We start from the raw sequence: 16,851 nt of genomic DNA, 5'->3' as shown, positions 1-16,851 counted from the left end.
ATTAAGAGGTCACCTTTAACTTATTAAAACCTTTTAAGACAAATATCTGAATGCCACTTCAAGGTTGTTTATAATAGTAGAAGAGTGCAAAATAACCTAAATGTCCAACGACAGGATAACAAAAAATTTCCAGCAGAGAGCCACACAATGCAATATTGACAGCCATTAAAAAAGACATATAGATCTATCTATATTAAAGATTTCTATGCACAATGTAAATAACAAATCACTTTATAAAAGACAGTGTATGATTCCTTTAAAAAATATATACATATACAAATGTATGTTAAGAAAAAGTTTTGCCCTGGCTGGTGTAGCTCAGTGGATTGAGCGCAGGCCTGTGAATCAGACAATCTCAGTTCGATTCCCAGTCAGGGCACATGTCTGGGTTGCAGGCCAGTTCCGTGCAGGCCACTTCCCAGCAGGGGATGCACGAAAGGCAGCAACACATTGATGTTTCTCTCCCTCTCTCCTTCCCTTCCCCTCTAAAGATAAATAAATAAAATCTTTAAAAAAAAAAGAAAAAGTTTCAATGAATGTTCTACACAATGTTTAATCGTAACAATCTTAGGGTAGAAAGATAAACTTCATTTTCTTGTGTTTTTCCAACTTGTTTTATAATGAGCTTGTATCATTCCCAAAACTAGAAAGAAATAAACCCACTACCATCTGAAAGAAAAAAACATGGCCTAGAAATTACTAAAATTCTTTATCAGCCACAGAAGGAGAGGAGTATCTGAAATATTAACAAGGAGGGGATTTAGTAGCAACTTATTTAAGGCTAATTCAGATCTGGCATCTGCAGGGTTGGTGAAGATGCCCATTTCACATATTTTGAGACTATAGAAAAATCAAGTAATCACCATGTGTTATAACTTGGCTCCTCAGAACATGTTTCTGTACATGAAATCAAAGCAACTCAAAGAGGATTAGGTTAACGAAAGGAAACCATGAAGACCACATGGAAAACAGGAAATGTTATATGTGGAATTAAAAAGGATTTAAAAAGTAGGATCACACAGTAATTGAAACTATGTAAAATATATCTGCAACTGGACATAGTCCAGAACAAAAATATATAATTTGTCATGCTAGGATTTTGGGACTTGTTAATGTTGCTGATAAGTTTTATATAGAATAATAAATTTAAATATGATCCCATTTATATCCATATATAAAATCATAGATGTATGTACATAAGCATCAAGAACAGAGTTATTGTTAGATTCTTATTTTTTTAAAGATTTTATTTATTTATTTTTAGAGAGAGGGAAAGGAGAAGAAAGAGAGGGAAAGAAACATTTAAATGAGAGAGAAACACCAATCAGTTGCCTCTCGTACACACCCCAACCTGGAACCAAACCTACACTCACGCATGTGCCTTGACAGGGAATTACCAGTGGTCTTTCACTTTGCAGAACAATGCCCAACAAAGCCCCACTGGTCAGGGCATAGCCTCATTATTTTCTTAAAAATTTAAAATAAATGAGAAAAAGATTTTAAAACTCTGCTAAGCAGCAAGACCCAATGTAATATTTGTTGAAACACATGAAGACTAATAGTTGTAAGGCACAATTATTTGCTGATCAAGAACCAATTTTTTGAGACTTCCGCCAAGATGGAGGCATAGGTGGATGTGCCGTGCCTTCTCACACAACCAAGATTAGAGAAAACTAAATATTAGCAACAGAAAACACAGCCAGAACACAGAAAATTGAACTTTTCGGAAGTCCGTTAACAACAAATTCTTCAGCCTGACCGGTAAGGGGTGAAACCAGCGGCTGGCGGAGCGGGGTTGCACAGGAGGACTTGGCCAGACACACTCAGGCCCGCGGAATCCAGGCGCAGGGTCAGACCTAGTGAGCGACCCAGCGAGCAACCAGGCGAGCGACCGCGGGGGAGACAGCTGGGCCCGGGGCTGTGTGTTGACTGAGGTCGCGCATTTGTGCGCGGGTGGACAGGCGAGGGAATGGGCGGTTGGACCGGGCCGGCAGGTCCCCACGGCAAGCGGCAGTGGAGGGCGCCGCCATTTCCCTGCTCTGACCCCACCTCCACATACAGCGTCATAACCCAGTGACTCTGAGTGGCCCGGCCCAGGTGAACCACCTAAGGCACTGCTCCTCCGCACTAAGCTGTGAGAAGCGGCAGAGGGGGTCGCCAATTCCCTGCTCTGGCCACGTCCCCACATACAGCGTCACAACCCAGCGACCTGGGAATCCAAGGCGTCGCTTCTCACACTTAAAGGGCCCGAACAGACCAAGAATGGCGCAGGAGGATCTCAGAGCCCCAGAGCCAATAGATCTAAGCAATGAAGAAATACCAAAATTCACAGACGCACAGTTTAAAACATTGGTGATCAGGATCCTCACAGAACTGGTTGATTATAGCCACAAATTAGACAAATATATGAAGGCGAAACTAATTGAAATGAATGGAATTGCACAGGACACCAATAGCAATGCAAAGGAAACTGGGACTCAAATCAATGGAGTGGACCAGAAGAAAGCACATAATGGCCAAACAAAAAAGAGTCAAGAAGCAAGAATTCAAAGAAATGAGGAGAGTCTTAGGAACCTCCAGGACATCTTTAAATGCTCCAACATCCCAATTATAGGGGTACCAGAAGGGGGAAAGGCACAGCCACCAGTGGAAAACTTATTTGAACAAATAATAAAGGAGAATTTCCCCAATCTGGCAAAGGAAATAGACTTCCAGGAAATCCAGGAAGCTCAGAGAGTACCAAAGAAGTTGGACTCAAGAAGGAATACACCAAGGCACATCGTAATTACATTAGCCAAGATTAAAATGAAGGAGAGAATCCTAGAAGCAGCAAGAGCTAAGGGGACAGTCACCTACAAAGGAGTCCCCATCAGACTGTCAGCAGATTTCTCAAGAGACCTTACAGGCAAGAAGGGGCTGGAAAGAGGTATTCCAAGTCATGAAATCTAAAGACCTACAACCAAGATTGCTCTATCCAGCAAAACTTTCATTTAAAATGGAAGGACAGATAAGGTGCTTCTCAGATAAGATCAAATTCAAGGAGTTCATCATCACCAAGCCCTTATTATATGAAATGTTAAAGATACTTATCTAAGAAAAAGAAGTTAAAGAAACATGAACAGTGAAAGGACAACAAACTCACAGTTATTAACAACCACACCTAAAATGAAAGCAAACTAAAAGGACAGCTAGATCAGGAGTGGAAACATAGAAATGAAGATCTCAAGGAGGGTTAGCAACAGGGGAGTGGGAGGAGGAGAAGGGGGGAGAAGGTACAGAAAATAAGTAGCATAGACAGTAGATAGAAAATAAATGGGGGGGGGCAAGAATAGCATGGGAAATATAGAATCTAAAGGACTTGAGACACATGGTCATAAACTAAAGGGGGGGTAATGGTGGGGATGAGGGGTAGGGTGGAGGGGAATAAAGGGGGAATAGAACAACTGTAACAGCATAATCAATAAAAAAAAAAAGAACCAATTTTTTTTCAAATTATTAAAAAGTACATTATTAAAGCTACAGGGGTTGCCCTGGCTGGTGTGGCTCAGTAGATTGAGCACTGCCCTGGGAACCAAAGGGTTGAGGGTTGAATTCCCAGTCAGAGCACAGGCCTGCGTTGTGAGGCAGGTCCATGGTGGGTGGTACAACAGAGGCAACCACATACTGATATTTCTCTCCCTCTCTTTCTCCCTCCCTTCCCCAATGTCTAAAAATACATGAAATCTTTAAAAAAAAAAAAAAAAAAGACACACACACACAAAGAAAGTTACAGAGGTACAAGTGAGCCAATGGGCTGCCTAGCCTCAGGAAACAAGTTAGGGAAGCAAAAGAAGGGCCCTCAGAGCTTAGCAGAGGGAAACGCAAAGGTGACTCACCTAGAGGGAAGAGGAGGGTGAAGGGAAAGGCACAGGCATGCTCCCCAGAGGGAGAGCACAAGAACCACATTTTACATTTGTTCCTAAGATAAACTATAGCACAAGTGGCAAACACAAAGCCCGCGGGCCTCTTCCATCTTGATTTATCCAGCCTGGGCACCATGCTTCTACCCAGTGGCAGCACCAAGCTCCTTGCCCCTAGTTAAGGAGTAGTTACATTTATACAGTCCTAAAATTACATTCGGCTCTTTGAAGGCAACCGTACAAGGCTGATGTGGCTGGCCCCTGGTGAAAATAAGTTTGACACCCCTAAACTATACAACATATATAACTATACAACAAAAAACCCAGGTTAAAGCAGGGTTTTTTAACCTTAGCACTATTACATTTTGGGATGGATAATTCTTTGTTGGGAAAGAGTACCTGTCCTGAGCATTGTAGGATGTTTACCCCAGTAAGAATCACTGAGCTAAAAACATCTCTTCTCCACAACATTCATTAAACAAATATTTCAGTACCTAAAAATATGCCATGCAAAATACTGATAACTAAAACTGAGTGAAGGGATAAGTAGCAGTTCATTATATAACCCATCCCGATTTTATGTGTATTTGAAAAATATCCTTAATAAGGTGCTTTAATATAAATACCATATTTTTCAAACTATAACATGCATCCCCCCCAAATTTGAGAGGAATAATGGTTGTTAATGCTGCCTTTGAGTTCTGTTGACATTTACACTGGTGAAATATTATGTTATTTATATTATTACATATTTTACCACTTTTCCTTCAACATTTTTTTTCCTATTTTCTTCCTCTAAAACCTATGTGCGTCTTATGGTCTTAAAAATGTCGACTACCAGGCCCCACCCAGGCTGTGTTGAGTTTAAAGCAGAGAACAAGGCAAATCCAACCCCAGGGTTCATAGAACTCAGTCTACATCCTGCACAGAAGCATCATTTTCCATGCCTTGAAGACTTGAAAGTGGAGGGGCAGCTATCTGCCTCTTGGAGACAGGATAGTAGCAGCCATTGATGAGAGAATATCTGTTGAGGCAAACAGCTTGGAGTTCTCACTTGTTCTCCACCTGTTGATTGAGAATCCCTATTCCTACACAGATTAGAGAGACCTGGGATCAAAAGTAACTACTTTCAACCCTGGACAGGTAAGCTCAGTTGGTTAGAGCATCGTGCCAACACACCAGGATTGCAGGTTCAATCCCTGGTCAGAGCATATACATGAATCAACCAATTAATGCACAAATAAGTAGAACAACAAATCAATGTTTTTTTCTCTCTCCCCTTCCTTTTTCTCTAAAATCAATCAATCAATAAATAAATAAAAGGAAAAAATAAAGTAACTACTTTCTTGTTGTAAAACTAACTGCCCACTGTTAAGGAATTCCAATATCAGCAATAGTTATCAGAAAATACATCATAGGGGTACTACCAGCCAAGTCAGAGGCATTTGTCTCCTTGCACAACCAACAACAGCAAATTTAAAAACAAAAAACAACCAGAACTGCCAGAAAATCGACAGTATGGAAGTCCAACAACAAAGAAGTTAAAGAAAAAACATTCATCCAGACAGGTAGGAGGTGCAGAGACAGGCAGCTGGGGCAGAGAGCACACATGGCAAGGTGGTAAAGGACAAGGTGGTCCCACATGAGTGTGCAGATAAACCTGGAGGACCTATGGGGGAACAAGACAGATCATGCAACCCAGGGTTCCAGCACAGGGAAATAAAGCCTCAAAACCTCTGGCTGTAAAAACCTATGGGGTTGCAGCAGGGAGAGAAACTCCCAGCTTCACAGGACAGTTCACTGGAGAGACCCATAGGGTACTAGAACAAACACAAACCCACCTACCAGGGGACTCTGTACCAGGAGAGCTCAATTTGCTTGTGCGTAGCAGGGGAAGTGACTAAAAGCTGGCAGAAAGCCCAGCAAGTGGCACTGTTCCCTCTAGGACCCCTCTCCCCTATACAGCACCACAACACAAGACATGGGTAGCCAAGCCCTGGTGAATACCTAAGGCTCCACCCCTTACAGCTGCACTGAGACAAAAAAATATGGCCCAAATGAAAGAGAAGATCAAAAAAACTCCAAAAACAGAACTAAACAATGAAGAGATAACCAGCCTATCAGATGCAGAGTTCAAAACACTGGTAATCAGGATGCTCACAGGCTGCATGCGGTCACAAAATTGCATGTGGAAAAAATGAAGGCCATACAAAGTAAAATAAAAATATACAGGGAATCAACAGTGAAGGGAAGAAAACTGAGACTCAAATCAATGATTTGGAAAAATAAAAAAAGGGATTCAACCAGAACGCAATGAAGAAACAGAATTTTTTTTTAAATGAGGAGAGGCTTAGGAACCTGAGAGACAACTTTAAACATTCCAGTATCTGAAACATGGGAGTGTCAGAAGAGGAAGAGGAAAATCAAGAAATGGAAAACTTATTTGAAAAAATTATAAAGGAGATTTTCCTCAATCTGGCAAAGGAAATAGACTTCCAGGAAGTTCAGGAAGCTCAGAGAGTCCCAAAGAAGGTGGACCCAAGGAGGAACACACCAAGGCACATCATAAGTACACTACTCAAGACTAAAATGAAGGAGAGAATTCTAGAAGCAGCAAGAGATAAGGAGGCAGTTACCTACAAAGGAGTGTCCATCAGACTGTCAGCTGATTTCTTAAAAGAGACCTTACAGGCAAGAAGGAGCTGGAAACAAGTATTCCAAGTCATGAAAGGCAAGGACCTACATCCAAGATTACTCTATCCAGCAAAGCTTTCATTTAGAATGAAAAGGCAGGTAAAGTGCTTTACCCAGACAAGGTCAAGTTAAAGGAGTTCATCATCACCAAGCCCTTATTATATGAAATGTCAAAGGGACTTATCAAAGAAAAAGATGATAAAAAATACGAACAGTGAAATGACAACAAACTGACAATGATCCACAACTGAACCAAAAAAAAAAAAAAAGAACAAAGTAAGCCAATAACTAGTACAGTAACAGAATCACAGAAATGGGGATCACATGGAGTATTATCAGCTGAGAGGAGGAGCAGGGAGAATGGGGGAAAAGGTACAGGGAATAAAAAGCATAAATGATAGGTACAAAATAGACAGGGGAAGGTTAAGGATAGTATAGGAAATGGAGAAGCCAAAGAACTTATATATATATAACCAGGGACATGAACTAAGGGGGGAATGTGGTTATAGGGTAGTATAGGGTAAAGGAGAATTAATGGGAGAAAAAAGAGGTAAAATTGTAACAGCATAATCAATACAATATACTTAAAAAAGGGAAAAGACATCATATGTGGTCCAGAAAATATTACAGCCTGTTGCTTGCTACATTACAAGGAACCTGAAAATCAAAAAAACCTGAAAATTATCTTCTGGAGGGTGGACCTCTTGAAAACAAGCTTTCTCCACTAGGTGAGTGTTCTAGGAACCCATGGGCATTAGTGTACAGACAGTGTTGTGAGAGGCTGCATTCAGCCTCAGTGAATTTTTTAAAGACTGAACACGTTTTCCCATTTCATGAGGGGTTATTTAGGAGCACACCTGCCCACTTTGTGTTGAGTGAGCAGCAGTTTTTGAACAAAACCGGCATGACCCTTGTGACCCAATCTTGCCCCAGCAACTTTTTTCTTTTTCCACAGATGAAAAAAGTTCTCAAAAAGAAATGTTTTGCTGACGTGGAAGAAGTGAAACAAAAAACAGCAAAAGCACTAAAAGGCATCAAATTTGAAGAGTTCTAAACTGTTTTGAGCAGTGAAAAAAACGTCTCAATAGGTGTATTGAATCAAATGGAGAATACTTTGAAGGTAACTGAAGTTTATACATATTAAGAATACACAATTTTTTACAAGTAAATTCCGTTTTGGGGAGGTCCCCCTTTGCATATCAATTGAAACAGCTTCTAATATACCAAGTACTTCCTAAGTAATTCTCCCACCTTATGATTCTAACCCTGATAGATAACCTATACAAGAGGCACATATACATATAGATATTCTGACTATTCATTAGCTTACCTTTTACCCTTAATTTTGGTTTCTCGTACTTCCAGATTATTCTCTTCCTCATCTTCTCCCTTCACCTAAAAAAGTCACAAAGGTTATTCTTTTTCATGTCTGTTAGCCTCTAAATTTTGAGTCAACAATTAACCAACAACCTCAGACTAACCACATTAAAGTATTCAAGCTACCAGAACTTTTCATAAAGATTTTTCTTATATATTTATTTTTAGAGAGAAAGGAAAGGAGGGAGAGAGGGAGAGAAACGTTGATGTGCGAGAGATACATCAATCAGTTTTCTCTCACATGCCCCCAGCTGGGGACTTGGCCCACCCCAGGCATGTACCCCAACTGGGAATCAAACCAGCGACCTTTTGGTCTATAAGCCAGCACTCAGTCCTCTGTGCCACACCAGCTGGGGCCAAACTACCAGAACATTTTAAAGATTGAATTCTGGTATCAGTAACAATTCTTTTCATCTGAAATACAAGGACACTGTCAAAGACTTACTTCTGCATGAAAAAGCTTTATAATAAGCTCTATAAATAAATAACATTTTCCTGAATGATCGATCAAATACATGCCTACAAATAATTATACTTCCAAATACATCTCACACTTCCAATATACAGGCTTGAAGGCTTCTTTCTGGATGTTTTCTTCTTCATTTACATACAAATATACATAAGCAATAAATATGATTATTTATTGTAGGAGAAGTCTTGTACATGACCAAACCCGTTTTCACTTGCACAAAAGAAGTTAAACAGTGGCCAAGTCTTTGAGGAGAAGGAGCCAATGGCCACTGCTTGGCAATGGCCACTTCCTAATTCTTATCCTTCACTCCAGGATGTATAACCAGAAAAAGGATGTTAACGCCAGCAGGCTGCAGGGTCTTTCTGGGAAAGAGCAGGCATCTCAAACAATGAGACTATATAACAGACTATAAAGAGAAAACTTAGATACACACCGCAAATCTCTTTGCCAACCCAACCTCTACCAAAAGAAAAAAATATTAACACAACCTTTTAGCAATGAAACACTGATTCCTAAAGGATATACTAAGCAATAATGAGGAAGCAATTTTTTTTAACATTTTATTTATTTATTTTTAGAGAGGGGAAGGGAAGGAGAAAGACTGGGAGAGAAACATCAACGTGTGGTTGTGGTTACCTCTCATGTGTCCCCTACTGGGGACCTGGCCTGCAACCCAGGCATGTGCCCTGCCTGAGAATTGAACTAGCAACCCTTTGCTTCACAGGCCCGTGCTCAATCCACTGAGCTACACCAGCCAGCACAGGAATTTATTTTTAATATTTCAAAAAACCTAAAAGTAATAATATACTTATCCTCCATTATGTTGAGCAAGCTAATGACAGTAACAAATTTCATTATGTTCAAATCTATCACAATGGGAACATTCTAGTATACTCGGGAATATCACTGTCTTAATAAATATTTATTACTTGGAGAACTTCCGGCCAAGATGGAGGCATAGGTAGAAACACTATGCCTCCTCCCAAAACCAAATTTAAAGACAACAAAGTTTTAGTAACAAAACGCAACCAAAACACATAAAATAGAACTATGGGGAAGTCCGACAACAACGAACCGTGTAGCCAGACCAGTAAGAGGGGCGGAGCCAGGGGCAGACCAGGTCCGGCAGGAAAGATCCTCTGGATCTACCCAGGCACGCAGGCAGCCGTGGGCAGATCCCAGGTGTGGGTTATCAACGGGTGGGCCCAGTGAGGGCCCAAAGCGGCAGGCTGACCACTGTCACACATTCACGCGCAGATAAACCAGGCAAAGGAACAAGCAGTAGGACAGACCACATAGGCCCCAGCAGTGGGAAGCAGCAGAGGGGACCACCATTGCCCCTCTTTGACCCTGCCCCCACAAACAGCGTCACAACCCAGCCACCTGGGTGGCCCCACCCTAGTGAACACCTAGGGCTCTGCCCCTCCTGCATGATACGTGCAAACAAACCAAAACATTATGGCTCAAGAAGCACTCAAAGCCCCAGAGCCAATAACTCTAAGCGACCAAGAAATACCCAGCATATCAGATACACATTCAAACACTGGTGATCAGGATGCTCACAGAACTAGTTGATTTTAGTCACAAATTAGAGGAACAAATGAAGGCTAAACTAATTTAAATGATGAAAAATGCACAGGAAACCAATAGTGATGGAAAGGAAACTGGGATTCAAATCAAGGGAGTGGACCAGAAGGAAGAAAAAAAAATTACCAAACAGAAAAGAATGAAGAAACAAAAATTCAGAAAAATGAGGAGAGGCTTAAAAACCTTCAGGACATTTTTAAACGTTCCAACATCAGAATTATAGGAATACCAGAGGGAGAAGAGGAAGAGCGGACAAGTGGAAAACTTATTTGAACAAATAATAAATGACTTCCCCAATTTGGCAAAGGAAATGGACTTCCAGGAAGTCCAGGAAGCTCAGAGAGTCCCAAAGAAGTTGCCAAGAAGGAACATGCCAAAGCACATCATAATTACATTAGCCAAAATTAAAATGAAGGAGAGAATCCCAGAAGCAGCAAGAGCTAAGGGGACTGTCACCTACAAAGGAGTGCCCATCAGACTGTCAGCTGATTTCTCAAAAGAGACCTTACAGGCAAGGGGCTGGAAAGAAGTATTCCAAGTCATGAAATCCAAAGACCTACATCCAAGATTGCTCTATCCAGCAAAGCTTTCATTTAGAATAGAAGGGCAGACAAAGTGCTTCTCAGATAAGATCAAGTTCAAGGAGTTCATCATCATCAAGCCCTTATTATGTGAAATGTTAAAGGGATTTATCTGAGAAAAAGAAGGTAAAAAATATGAACAGTGAAAGGACAGCAGACTCAGTTATTAACAACCGCACCTAAAACAAAAGCAAACTAAGAGGACAGCTAGATCAGGAGCAGAACCATAGAAATGAAGATCACATGGAGGGTTAGCAACTGGGGAGTGGGAGGAGAAGGTGGGGAGAAGGTACAGAGAATAAGTAGCATAGATGTTAGGTAGAAAATAGACAGGGTGGGGGCAAGAACAGTATGGGAAATGTAGAAGCTAAAGAACTTGTGACACATGGACATGAACTAAAAAGGGGGAGGGGGTGTGCAGGGTGGAGGGGAATGAAGGGGGGAAATAGAACAACTGTAAAGGCATAATGAATAAAATATACTTAAAAAATATTTATTACTTTATAAAATATCACAGCCCTGGCCAGATGGCTTAGCTGGTTGGAATGTAATCCCATGCACCAAAAGGTTGAAGGATTGATCTCTGGTCAGGTTGCAGTTAGATCCCAGTTGAGGCAAACAATCAATGATTCTCTCTCACATCAATGTTTCTCTCTTTATTCCTCTTTCTCTCTCACTAAACTCAATAGAAACATCCTTGAGTGAGGGTTTGTTTTTTTTTTAAGGAAAAAAGGTAGAGAGACAAAATATTTTAAATATAGCATCTACAAGACAGAATATAAGATGGGTCCTTGGTAATGAGAAACCAAAAACAACCATAAAAGATATTTTTGGGAAAACTGAATTTGCTGGTTATTAGATAAGATTATTATTACTAGACTCCAAGACAAGATGGAGGCGTATGTAGACACACTGTACCTTCTCGCACAACCAAAATAAGGACAACAATTTAAAATTGAACTGTATGGAAGTCCAACAAACAAGGAATTAAAGTAGACACATTCATCCAGACTGGTAGGAGGGGCAGAGTCAGGGAGCTGGGACGCAGAGGGCTCACTGCAGCAGGGCAGGCGGACCATGGGCGCACAAGGCAGCAGAGGGCACATGCAGCAAGGCAGCGGATCGTGGAGGGGCACAGCACACAAGGCTGACAGGCTGAGGGTCCTATAGTCACGTGCAGATAAATCAGGCAAAACTGGGGAGTGAAACAGACTATACAATCCAGGGTCCCAGCATGGGGAGATAAAGCCTCAAAACACCAACTGAAAACACCTGTGGGAGTTGAGGTGCCAGGAGACTCCCATCCTCACAGAAGATGTCACTGGAGAGACCCCCAGGGTCCTAGAACATACACAAACCCAGTCACATGGTAATCAGCACCAGAAGGGTGCAGTTTGCTTGCAGGAAGCAGGGGAAGTGACTGAAATCCAGCAGAGAGTGAAGCAAGCATCACTGTTCCCCCCCACACACCCCTGCCCCACATACAGAGTCACAGCCCAGTGACTGGGTTGCCCCGCCCTGGTGAATACCTAAGGCTCCGCCCCTCACTACAAAACAGGCACATCAAGACAAAAAAAAAATGGCCCAAATAAAAGAACAGATCAAAGCTCCAGAAAAAAATACAACTAAGCAAAGAAGAGGTACCCAACCTATCGGATGTACAGTTCAAAACACTGGTAATCAGGATACTCACAGAATTGGTTGAATTTGTTCGCAAATTAGATTAAAAAAATGAAGGCTATGCTAAGTGACATAAAGGAAAATGTATATGGAACCAATGTACATTTGGAAGGAAGTGAAGGAAGCAGTACTGACCAGAAAAAAGAAAGAAACATCCAATCAGAAAAGAACAAAGAAACAAGAATTCAAAAAAATGAGGAGAGGCTTAGGAACCTCATTTTTAAGGACATCTTTAAATTTTCCAACATACAAATTTTAGGGGTACCAGAAGGGGAAGAGGAAAAGCAACAGATGGAAAAGTGATTTGAACAAATAATAAAGAACTTCCCCAATCTGGCAAAGGAAATAGACTTCCAGAAAGTCCAGGAAGCTGAGACAGTTCCAAAGAAGCTGAACCCAAGGAGGAATACACCAAGGCATATCATAAGTACATTACCCAAGATTAAAATGAAGAAAAGAATTCTAGAAGCAGCAAGAGATAAGGAGGCAGTTACTTACAAAGGAGTGTCCATCAGACTGTCAGCTGATTTCTTAAGAGACCTTACAGGCAAGAAGGGGCTGGAAAGAAGTATCCAAAATCATGAAAGGAAGTACACATACCCAAGATTGCTCTATCCAGCAAAGCTTTCTTTTTTTTTTTTTTTTCTTCTTTTTTTCAGCAAAGCTTTCATTTAGAATGAAAAGGCAGGTAAAGTGCTTTACCCAGACAAGGTCAAGTTCAAGGAGTTCATCATCACCAAGCCCTTATTTTATGGAATGTTAAAGGGATTTATCTAAGAAAAAGATTAAAAATATGTACAGTAAAGTGACAGCAAATCCACCACCCCACACTAAAAACAAAAACTAAGCAAACAACTAGAACAGGAACAGAACCACAGAAATGGAGATCACATGGAGGGTTACCAATAGGGGAGTAGGAGAGGGAGAGAGGGGGAAAATGTACAGAGAATAAGTAGCATAGATGGTAGGTAGACAACAGACAGGGGGAGGGTTAAGAACAATATGGGAAAAGTAGAAGCCAAAGAATTTATATGTATGAGACAGACAGACATGTACTAAAGGAGGGGGGAGAATGTGGGAAGGAGGGGGTGTGCAGGAGGGGGAAAATGGGACAACTGTAATAATATAATCAATAAAATACATTTAAAAAATAAATAAAACAAAATGAAATCCATATTTCAACACATTCATAGAGTTCTGCTTTTCCAGTTGATAAAACTACCAAAGCCTCAAAAATACTTCATAGAAACTTTTTCATCCCACTTGAAATCATTAAAGGAACATTTCTTGTATTTTTTCCTGTTCTAAAAGTTATTCATTTTTTTTAATTTGGCAAATACTGTACACGCCAATAAAACAAATAATACAATCTATAATTATATCTATTAGCTATATTGAGTACCACTGTTAATATTTGTAATACTTCTTTCTAGTGTATTTTTTATTTGTGTCTGTGTATTTCTGTGTGTGTGTGTGTGTGTGTGTGTGTGTATAAAAATAATCAGCATATTGTACTTTACCAGTATGGAGGCTCGTAATCCTTTTAACATGATATTACCCAGCCACCAGAGCTGGAGACTTACACACCACTACTTATATTCAATGTCATCAAATACTATAGATTCTATTGCTTTTAGTCTATTATATCTCATATTTTTCCTTCTCTAGCCACAGTGTTAACACCTGAATCTATATCATCTCTCATGGTAGTTATGGTACTACACATAATTTATATCTCTACTCTTCATTTCACATTTCATCTTTCACAAAAAAAAATGAGTAAAAATATAAATAAACTCTTGTTATTTATAAACCTAAAATAAAAGATGCTGCTGAGGAACCACTGGCTCCCTGTCAATAATCACCAGAGCCCCTTTTACCAGTTCCTAAAATTCTACATGCAGAGTTGAAGGTAATCCACTGAAAAAACTCCTTTGGGGGGAATGAGAACTAAACAAAGGATGCTGAACTTGGCTTTAAAAACTCTCGAGGTACCTCCAAACTCCGTTTCAGTTGGGGTTAAAATCCAAATTCAGAAGAGTCTGAAACCAGTATTTTTCTCCAGTAGTGTGGCTATGAAAAAATTTCTAGCAACCTCAGCAAAACCTCCAAGTCAACTGTTGGAAAACGCACCCTCCATGTTAAGTATATCGTCCAGTTATGTTTCCCATTGGGATAGGGATACAAGGAAGCACACACATCCATGAACTGTTCTGTCTCTTAGACTACACAATTAACAAATAATTTTGAATATATCTGGTAATGCAAATACAGCTCTTATACCCCAACACAACCCTATCTCATAGCCATCTAGGCCAGAAGAGGTGGGTACTGAAGCACACATAAAATGTTTGAACTTAATCTAGCTTAAGCCCTGATTCACTGACCACTCTTAAAATCTCACACAGGGCGTTAAACAACTTAGTGTCCCAGACCAGACTCCTCACCTGTAGTAAAAACCTACACCTCAAAGGGTTATGAGGATTAAATGAGGATGAACTTAAAATACCTATCACAATACCTGACAAGTAGATTCTCAATTAAAAAAATAATAATAATAATAATAATCAAAGCCCTGGCTGGCGTAGCTCAGTGGATTGAGTGCGGGCCTGGGAACCAGAGTATCACGGTTCGATTCCCAATCAGGGCACATGCCTGGGTTGCAGGCCAGTTCCCAGCAGGGGACTCATGAGAGGCAACCATACATCGATATTTCTCTCCCTTTCTCCTTCCCTTCCCCTCTGAAGATAAATAAATAAAATCTTTATTAAAAAATCAGTATGGGGGAAGGGAAAGGGGGAAGGGAAAATCACTATAGTAACCCGGCTTGTAAGCATTCTCCAGCATGATGGCAGGATTAATTGCCTCCTAATTTGATGCTGTTATACTGTGACAACCTCATATCAGGACTAACCTTTATAAAAGAATGAAATTTAATATTCAAAACACTCAAAGTTGGTAGCAGCACAAATTTAAATGAAGCGTTAATCCATCTTTCCACAAACCATTCAGTGTAACTGAGCAAATGCTCATGATAGACAAAATGTGAACAGAAGTCATTTCGAAAGTATAATCTCTATAAACTCTGCTTTATATCTCCAGATTCAGTCAGAAAGTGACGTGTGCTTAGAAGAAATGATACTGTAATGAGTATTCTCTTAATAACTGGGTAATCACTTAATGGATGTTGTATAATGAAAACGGCAAAACACCTTAAGTGTGTTATATTAACGATTTCAAATAATTATGACCAAAAAAACCCCACAAAGTTCTGTATATTTGCTCTACTCCCAAAGACAACAACATTTTCTTTCCCTGAATTATAAAAATGTTCAGTAAAATACCTAGAAGCGCACAAGCAAACTTGTTAGCTGAAATGTGAATGAGAACCAGAAAGAGGAAGGCAGAGATCTGGACTTTACCTTTCTGTACAGCTTAAACAGGCCAGTATGACTTGCATGATTTTTAAAACTAACTTAAAGGATAAAATTTTTAAAAAGCGTTCATTAGCAACCCTAAGAAACGGGTTATATTAACAACGGTTTCAAATTATTGCATACTTAAACACGGAACCTACCACTATGACACCTACAAAGGGTCGGTTGTTAAATCAAAAATACTAAATTTTAACTCACTTATTCGTGCTCCAGTCGGACTACTACATTAAGTCATGAGAAATGAAAATTTGGAGCACATTAGCAGCCTAGTATGCCCTTCGCTGAGACTACTGTTATCTTAGTTTTACTGGGGCGAATTGGTTCGCTCCGCCCAAGGTCACCAGCGCCCGTCTCAAAAGCAGCCCAGGAGTGGCTAGCTCAAAGGAGAGGCACGTTCCGCGCCAGGAGCAAGCTTAGGGTGACGTGTCCAAGCCGAGGGCTGAGACCCCGGGCTCCACGTTTCCTTGGAGGCTGAGAGGGGAGCGGGGTCGAAGAGCAGGCTCTGGAAGCGAAAGAGGCCCACCCCATTCACCTGCACGCGGAGATGTGCCAGCCGGGCCTCGAGCTCCGGCTCCAAGGCCAAGAGGAATGAGGTGGCGCGGTACGTGGAGCTGCCGCCGGGGTGAGCCAGGACCACCTCAACGGTCACCTTGGCCAGGTGGCTGCTCAGGTCCACTGTGCGCTTCACCTCCTCGTTGACCAACAGCGGTGCATCTGGAAAGGTGATGCCTGGCGCCGGGGCCCAGGCCCCGAGCAACAGGAACAGAAGCAGCCAGGAGAAAGATTCCTCCATGACCGGATTAGAGCTGAGCCACTAGAGGAGATCCGCCCCGCCTCTGCGCAGCCGCTCATTGGACCCAGGCTGACACCACGCTTCGGCGGCAACTCCCGCGGAAGGACCCCGTCTCCAGGGCAACGGGCGGGCCATCGCGCCTGATTGCAGGGCCCTTCATTTACCGTATCTAATTTTACTTTTATTGATTTTTTTAAAATAGGAAGTGGGGGAGGAAGACTGAGAGAAATGGGAGGGGGGAGAGGGAGGGAAAGGGAGGGTGACAGAGAGAGAGAGAGAGAGAGACATGGATTTGTTGTTCCACTTATTCATGCATTCATTGATTTATACT

General features: G+C 41.1%; 1 protein-coding gene across 2 annotated transcripts in view; it reads right to left on the bottom strand.

Moving 5' to 3' along the window:
• Positions 1-16,576, bottom strand: part of RPN1 (ribophorin I) — a 46,075-nt gene extending 29,499 nt beyond the window's left edge. Inside the window, exons 1-2 of one of the 2 annotated variants that reach the window (XM_053670286.1) lie at positions 16,260-16,576; positions 7,924-7,988 (exon numbers count right to left, since the gene is read on the bottom strand). In XM_053670286.1, the coding sequence (XP_053526261.1) occupies positions 7,924-7,988; positions 16,260-16,520 (326 nt within the window). In that variant the 5' untranslated portion in view covers positions 16,521-16,576. The remainder of the gene's footprint in view (positions 1-7,923; positions 7,989-16,259) is intronic. The other variant, XM_037131660.2, reaches the window with a different exon arrangement.
• Positions 16,577-16,851: the final 275 nt, after the last annotated feature.

The sequence above is a fragment of the Artibeus jamaicensis genome, unplaced genomic scaffold, assembly GCF_021234435.1.
Source record: "Artibeus jamaicensis isolate MK-2021 breed Jamaican fruit bat unplaced genomic scaffold, CSHL_Jam_final contig_558, whole genome shotgun sequence".
NCBI classification, from domain to species: Eukaryota; Metazoa; Chordata; class Mammalia; order Chiroptera; family Phyllostomidae; genus Artibeus; species Artibeus jamaicensis.
The sequence above is the reverse complement of the archived record's forward strand: the minus strand, read 5'-3'. Positions and strand labels throughout refer to the sequence as shown.